Raw genomic sequence first — 8,188 nt, forward strand, 5'->3', positions numbered from 1 at the left:
GCTTGCTGTTGTTTTGTGCAGTCTTTTGAATTAAATGTATTGCTCCACTCTTCAAAGTAAGCTTTCTTCAAAGTCCATTCAAAACCGACGGAGCGTCATACGACATGTCCGCACTATTCGTAACTTGGGTGGTGTTTGCTTTTCGCACAAAGCTGCAGAACCTCCTCCGGCGCAACCTACAACACTTATAAAGTCGCACTGCTAAGCTTTTTCAGGAGACGAGACTCTACCACGATGCTGACTTTCATTCAGCTGATCAATTTCTTACTTCTTTGGACGATCAACGGTGAGAAAATTTTCCACCATCGCGACCATTCGGATTTGCAGATGTTTAACGCCCAGGAAGCGCAGACCATAACGGACACGTACACAGCAGAGGTAAATTTGTATTCGATGAAGTTGTTCATTGCCATTGATAAGTTTAAACGTCAATTCCATTTGAACTGCGAATTTCATTTGAGGTGAGAGTGTAGTGAGGAAAATAAGTATTTGAACACCCTGCGATTTTGCAAGTTCTCCCACTTAGAAATGATGGGCAGGTTTGAAATTTTCATGGTAGCCGCATCTGTAATCTAAAAAAAATCCCCAAATCACAGTATGATTTTTTTAAACAATTTATTTGTATTATACTGCTGCAAAGAAGTATTTGAACACTTGAGAAAATCAATGTTAATATTTGGTACAGTAGCCTTTGATTACAATTAGCGGTCAAACGTTTCCTGTAACTTTTCACCAGGTTGGCGCAGACTGCAGCAGCGGTTTTGCACCACTTCTCCACACAACTCTTCGTTTGATTAATCAGGTTTCTTGCCTGTCACTGAGAAACACATAGTTTGAGCTTCCTCCAAAGATTTTCTATTGGGTTTGGGTCAGGAGACTGGCTAGGCCCCTCCAGAACCTTGATATGCTTTTTACGAATCCACTCCTTGGTAATTCTGGCTGTCTGCTTCAGGCTATTGTCATGTTGGAAGACCCATTCACGTCGCATTTTCAATGCTCTACCTGAGGGAAGGAGGATATTCCCCAAAATCTCACAGTACATGACCCTGGTCATCCTCTCCTTAATACAACGCAGTCGTCCAGTGCCATGTGCAGAAAAACACCTCCAAAACATGATGCTACCATCCCCATGCTTCGCAGTAGGGATGGTGTTTTTGGAATGGTACTCCTCTTTCTTCTTCCTCCAAACAATATGAGTGGAATTTAGACCAAAAAGTTCCATTTTGATCTCATATGACCACATGACTTTCTCCCATGGCTCCTCTGGATCATACAAATGGTCATTGGCAAACTTAAAACGGGCCAGGACATGTGCTGGTTTAAGCAGGGTAACCAACCTTCCATTCCATCCATGATTTTAAACCATGACGTGCTAGTGTATTACCAACAATAACCTTGGAAATTGTGGTTCCAGCTCCTTTCAGGTCATTGAGCAGTTCCTCATGTGTAGTTCTTGGCTGATTCCTCACCATTCTTAGGATCATTGAGACATTACGAGGTAAATCTTGCATGGAGCCCTAGTCCAAGGGATATTGACAGTCATGTTGGGTAGGGTGACCAAACGTCCTCTTTTGCCCGGACAAGTCCTACTTTCACGTAGTATCCTCGTCGTCCGGGCGGGTTTTATAAATTCATAAAATTGGCCGGTTTTAATGATTTTTCGCGGGACCAATTTGAAGAGAATCCCTCCGGCCGCTGGGTGGCAGCGCCTGCCTGCGATGACATGGCTCCTAGTAGTAAGGAGGGAAGGAGATGTTCTTGTTTTTGTTGGCAGTTTACCCCTATCATGAGGCATTACCACCATCTACTGGGTTGACGATTTGGCCACAACGCCTGCCCAGTTGTTAAGTTTTTTACGATAAATACGTATATAATAGCAACTGTTGACTTCTGTCGGAGCTTTGACTGTAAAATCCCGTTTGGTGTCGCATCGTTGCGCTGCTGATGATTGTAAATTTTTATAGTAAAGTTTGATTTTTGCCTCAGCTAGCTATCAGTAAGCTAAACCACGCTAAGCATTATGGGAAACGTTTTGAACAGCTATGTTTGGAAACATGCTGGTTGAATAGTTATTGTTGTTATTGTTTGTGTGCAGTCTAGAACATTGAATGAGAATATCAATTGAATGGGAATAATTCGTCAAGGACAATTGTCGTGATTTATACATTTCCATGGGTCTGCATGATATATATGCAGTATATACGTATACACATATACTGTATACATTTTTTTTTTTCAAACTGCATTTTTCCATCCAGAGTGAGGGGGCACACTTTAAATATATTAAAGTGACATAGGCATCTTTGAGTGAACTTCGGGTAAAATCCAAGTATTTTGAGGCCGGGCTGAGTGTCCTCTTTTTTGGAAATCAAAATATGGTCACCCTAATGTTGGGCCTCTTCCATTTTTTAATAATTGCTCCAACAGTGGATCTAATATCACCAAGCTAGTACCAAGTAACCCTTTCCAGCCTTGTAGAGGCCTACAATTCTTTCTCTGGTGTCTTTGGACAGCTCTTTGTTCTTGACTATGTTAGTAACTGGAGTCTTCCTGATTGTATGGGGGTGGACAGGTGTTTACATGCAGCTGACCGCCTCAAACACGTTAAAAAGTCTGACTTAAAGGTCTACCTCCACTCCACTTATTCGTTGGACCTTTTAAAGGCAACTAACAGGTCCTTGAGGCTCACAATTCTAGCTAATAGACAGGTGATCCAATACTTATTTGAAGCAATGTAATACAAATAAATTGTTAAAAAATTATACACTGTGATGTCTGGAATTTCTTTAGATTGTCTCTCACAGTGGACAAGTACCTACCACGAAAATTTCAAACGCGCCCATCATTTCTTAGTGGGAAAACTGCAAAATCTCAGGGTGTTCTATACTTATTTTCCTCGCTGTATATTCTCAACTGGAAGTGGCTGGCAGCAAATGAATGTTGTAAGTGGTAGTTTACCAATGTTACTATGTGGTCAATGTCATTTTTTAAAGTAACGTTGGTTGGTCTACAACCATCAATGACTCTTAATGAGTTGAAAAAAAATAGCTTGTCATTCATGTTTTGTCCAGCTTTTCCTCTCCAGATATGGCTTCATGAAGCCGGTGAGGTGGGAGGAAACAGGAGACCAAGACGAAGATCTGGACTATGACAACGGCTTCCTAGATGACCTCCAAGCGAGTATTCAAGAAGGGACCTCGGTTCCCCGTTCCAGGGATCGCTCACATCCGGACGGAGAAAGCCACATTTTTATTGCAGCACTTCAAGACTTCCAAAAACTATTCGGTTTACCAGTGACAGGCGTGTTCGATGATGCCACCAGGGACGCCATGAACAAGCCAAGGTGTGGCGTCCCTGACAAGGAAATAGAGCAGGAACCAGAAAAAGTAATCAGTCCTGAGCCAGACCTTGAGGAGAGTCAGACTTTGGATGTTGAAAACAGCACTGATTTGGACACTTTTAATGAGATGGATAGCAACTACACAACAAATGACATGTCTAGTGTTGCTAATGACTCTGAAACAGACTTCTTTAATGTTAACGGAACCATAAGCCCTTTCTCTGACACCAATACCACTGATTCCAGTCTGGAGTTGGCACCAAAAAACATATCCCTGGTCAACCACGCGGCCAAAATTCGGTCCAGCCTAGCGGTAGCACGCCGGAAACGCCAACTAGCTGTCCTGGTGTCCAAACGTAGACGTAAGAGGGACTTAGGAGACACCGGACACGCAGCCTTCAGTAAGAACGTCCTGAAATGGCGGCTGATGGGCGAAGGATACAGCAGTCAGCTGTCCATCGAGGAGCAACGCTACATTTTCAGGCTAGCCTTCAGGATGTGGAGTGAAGTGTCGCCTCTGCAGTTCGTGGAGGACAACCGGTCACCACTGGAAGACGTCGATATCAGGCTGGGCTTTGGAACGGGTACAGAATGACTTTTTGGATTACCTCAAGGTTTTTCGGATCTTCACCAGAACATTACATGATAGAATTCTGTGTCATCTAGGAAGACATCTCGGCTGCAGTCAGAGGTTTGATGGGAACGGTCAAGAATTCGCCCACGCCTGGTTCCTGGGTGACATCCACTTTGATGATGATGAACATTTCACTGCCCCAAATGCCGGCAATGGGATTAGCCTCCTTAAGGTGAGTGTCAAGAGAGTGCCAGATCTTTCCAGGTCTTACATACTGATCATCTTTTTTTTTAGGTGGCGGTTCATGAGATTGGACATGTTTTAGGGCTGCCCCACATCTATAGACCTGGGTCCATTATGCAGCCGAGCTATCTTCCTCAAGAAGCCAGTTTTGAAATGGGCTGGATGGACAGGAAAGCCATACAGAACCTTTACGGTGAGCAGAGTCAAGCGTTGAAGCAGGTGGTAGATTTTTCAGTCCTAACCTTGTTTCAATGTCGCTTGCAGGGGGTTGCACAGGTCGGTTCAACACCGTGTTTGACTGGATTCGACGAGAGAAAACACCGTACGGCCAGGTGGTTGTCCGATACAACACTTACTTCATGAGGGAAGGCTGGTACTGGCTGTACGAGAACCGGAACAACCGGACACGCTATGGCGACCCGGTCCCATTAAGGGTCGGCTGGCGGGGGCTCCCCGCGGACGGAGTGGACGCCCACGTGCACGTTTGGTGTCGAAAACAAAATGCCGTTTACTTCTTTAAAGGTAGAATTTGGTATCATGCGCGACCATTATGTTATAAATAAACTCACCTCAGAAACTTTCACCGAAATATGATAATTTATTGACAGAGTGTTGTGTACCATAATTTTCGAACTATAAGCCGCCACCTTTTTCTCTAATTTTGCATCTTGCGGCTTATAGTCCATTGCGACTTATTTGTTGATTTATTTGGGTTAATAGTAGGGCTGTCAAAATTATCGCGTTAACGGGCGTTAATTAATTTTTTTTAATGAATTACCTTAAAATATTTGACGCAATTAACGCAGATTCCCCGCTCAGACAAATTTAAATGACAGTACAGTGAAACACTCACTTGTTATGTTTTATGGAGTTTTGCTGCCCTCTGCTGGCGCTTGGGTGCAACTGATTTTATAGGCTTCAGCACCCATGAGCATTGTGTAAGTAATTATTGACATCAACAATGGCAGGCTACTAGTTTATTTTTTGATTGAAAATTTTACAAATTTTATTAAAACGAAAACATGAAGAGGGGTTTTAATATAAAATTTCTATAACTTGTACTAACATTTTTCTTTTAAGAACTACAAGTCTTTCTATCCATGGATCACTTTAACAGAATGTTAATAATGTTAATGCCATCTTGTTGATTTATTGTTATAATAAACAAATACAGTCCTTATGTACCGTATGTTGAATGTATATATCCATCTTGTCTTATCTTTCCATTTCAACAATAATTTACAGAAAAATATGGCATATTTTATAGATGGTTTGAATTGCGATTAATTACAATTAATTTTTAAGCTGTAATTAACTCGATTAAAAATTTTAATCGTTTGACAGCCCTATCTAATAGGTAACACTTTATTTGACAGCGTCATAAGACTGTTATAATACCATCATAATTATGACATGAAACTGTTATGGGCATTAATAATAATGAATGCTAATGACAGATGTCATTAAGTTTCATACGCAAAATGATGTCACTAACTCCATTTATGTCCGGCTCGGAACTCTTACATCCATTCAAAAGTGAGATAATTTGACATCTGTCATAACCATTCATTAATGTCCTATGGCGCCACTGTCAAATAAAGCGTTACCAAATACCATAACTGGCAATTGATGAAACAATTAAAACAGTAACTGAAGAAATAATGAGCTTAGAACATGAATTTTGGTTATTTTCATCTGTCGCGCTGCAATGCATGCTAGGAGGCATGTTGGGCGACAACAGTGTTTGCAGCAGGTGCCAGCAGAGGTTGACTGTCTCCTCCAAGGGAGCAGTGATGGCCAAATGAAGCTTCTTGAAGCAATGAAGCTTTGCAGCCAATTGGTTCGAAGCTTCATGGTGGTTCATTTGGACTTATGACATCTTATGATGCCGCTGACAAATAAAGTGTTACCGGTTAAAATCTTTTGGTGTAAATATCCTATAATACAGTGAGGACAGCTGCGGTTTATAGTCCAGTGCGGCTTATTTATCAACTCATTCACTCCCAGCCATTTTCACCGGAGCAAGGCCCCTTCGCTCCCGGCCGTTTTACTGGATTTTGACTGATTTTGCAAGGCCCACAGACAATTCTGTTCTATTGCTATATAAACATGGAACCCACCAAAAGAAAGATAAGACTCTCTCAGCAGAAAAAAGTTAGTTCATATCTTTTTCCAATTTTTTAGAAATCAGCATTAGAAAATAGCTTAGTTTGAGCAGTTTTCCAATTTCTGATGAAAAAACTGAGAAATTGAGCTTTTTGTGAAAGCGTACATTTCACTTTGACTTTAACACAGCAATTTTTTGCTTTAGTTACATCCCAAACATCTGAATAATGTTTCCTTTTACAAAATAAGATGAACAAGACAAGTAGAGCTTTTGATTGCAAAGTAACAATTTATTTACACATAACTAACTAAAAGATGACGCTGTTCTGGCCGCGACAGCCAGTGAAACTTTTCCCTCATCGCTGCCTGTCTCATAAAGATGAATTTTTTTTGGTCTCTGCGGGCTCTGCTCGCGAGCAGCACGGACTCAAAGGTATTTTCCGCTGCACTAGTGGTCCCGGTCGTTCTGCTCGGTCGTCCAGCGCCTGGCATCCTGGGCGTCCTACTTGTTGTTCTGCTCGGTCGTCCGCCGCCTGGCATCCATTTGGTCGTCTTCTGCCGGCGCCCCAGCCGTGCGGCCTGGCCATTCGTTGCCGTTGAATCGGGTTGCGGGTCTTACCAAATGCGCTACTGCCCTCCAGTGGCCAGTTTTATTGCTTTGAAATGGATTTTCAGCTATGTGCTTTGGAGCTAAATTGAATCAGAATCCAGAGATGTCTTTTTTTGAAAATAAAAACGTAAAAGACGTATAAATACGTTTTTGGGACACTGAAACAATTAAAAATAGAACGTTTTTATACGTTTTTGGGAGCAAATGAGTTAACAAATTACGTTTTCGTGTCATATTTGTTGGGTGGCCTTATAGCCCGAAAATTACGGTAATTTCTTTCGTGTGTGTATAAGGTACTCACTTCTGGAAGTATGACAGCGAAACTGACAAAGTCTTCAGACAGGACTCAGAGGGCCACCGCTATCCCAGAAAGATCTCCGACGGTTTCCCCGGAATCTCCGGTCCTATTGACACGGCCGTGTACAATCGAAGGGACTCGCAGATTTACTTCTTCAAAAACACTCTAGTAAGCCTGTCAATCCAGGAAGAGGTTTTTCAACACCAATAATCGTGAACTTGAGTTTGGTTTTCTTACAGGTTTACGCGTTTAACGTGGACTCTGACAGCATAGTGCCGGGTTTCCCTAAATCCATCCAAGAGGTGTTCCCGCCAGCGGCTAACGGTGACCACCCGGGCGGAAACATTGACGCCGCCTACTTCTCATACGCACGCAACGCCGTCTTCCTCATCAAGGGACGGAGCTTCTGGCAGGTGGCGAGCGGGCGTGATCGCCGTCGCCGCCCCTACCTGCCACGCAACGGCCTGTTACCGCGCAAGGAAGTGGATCAGCACTGGTTCGACATCTGCAACGTACATCCCACTGCGCTTACACTGAAAAGATAACGAGGTATTACTTATCAAAAGCTTTTTTCCCCCTAAAAATGTATTATATTCATACTTTGATGACAAAAACAGTCATTTTGTTGGTTCCAAATCAGCATGGAAAGGAAATCTAATTACCTATTTGCCACTTGGACGAGTGGTTTCTTCACACCATCGATCATAAGAGTGTCTTGTAAACTGAAATTAAAAGAGATTGAAAAAGGAGCAGCCGCTTTTATTTTTGGCCATTTTCATTTCAAGCACATCACGCTAGCGTAGCGCTACACAAACAAGACATTGATTTGGTAATCAATATGTACCTGGAACATTTATTAATTCAGCTGTTTTTGAAACGAAGAGTGGGGGTGTGGTTTTGAGACCCTCTGGTGGGAGGTGGATCACTAACTGCAAGGAGAAATCAATTTTAAGAAAAGATGCAAAATGTCAGAGCAAAATTGCTATCTAATGTAGCAGTGCAACCTACAGACATCTT

At 42.4% G+C, this 8,188-nt stretch overlaps 1 protein-coding gene across 1 annotated transcript; it reads left to right on the top strand.

Annotated features, from left to right (window-relative positions):
• Nucleotides 1-141: 141 nt before the first annotated feature.
• mmp21 (matrix metallopeptidase 21) lies at nucleotides 142-7,859 on the top strand. The gene is made up of 7 exons (XM_057826308.1): nucleotides 142-378; nucleotides 3,072-3,924; nucleotides 4,007-4,146; nucleotides 4,209-4,350; nucleotides 4,422-4,679; nucleotides 7,167-7,339; nucleotides 7,411-7,859. The coding sequence occupies exons 1-7, from the start codon at nucleotides 235-237 to the stop codon at nucleotides 7,714-7,716; spliced, it is 2,016 nt and encodes a 671-aa protein (XP_057682291.1). The 5' UTR covers nucleotides 142-234; the 3' UTR covers nucleotides 7,717-7,859.
• The last annotated feature ends 329 nt before the right edge of the window (nucleotides 7,860-8,188 follow it).

Source organism: Corythoichthys intestinalis, chromosome 21 (assembly GCF_030265065.1).
Source record: "Corythoichthys intestinalis isolate RoL2023-P3 chromosome 21, ASM3026506v1, whole genome shotgun sequence".
Taxonomy (NCBI): Eukaryota; Metazoa; Chordata; class Actinopteri; order Syngnathiformes; family Syngnathidae; genus Corythoichthys; species Corythoichthys intestinalis.

Bases quoted from the DNA above. Each gene is read 5' to 3' on its own strand.
- mmp21 (XM_057826308.1), top strand. From the start codon at position 235: ATGCTGACTTTCATTCAGCTGATCAATTTCTTACTTCTTTGGACGATC. The intron at 3,925-4,006 runs GTACAGAATGAC...TGTGTCATCTAG, and splicing joins CAGGCTGGGCTTTGGAACGG to GAAGACATCTCGGCTGCAGT. The intron at 7,340-7,410 runs GTAAGCCTGTCA...GTTTTCTTACAG, and splicing joins ACTTCTTCAAAAACACTCTA to GTTTACGCGTTTAACGTGGA.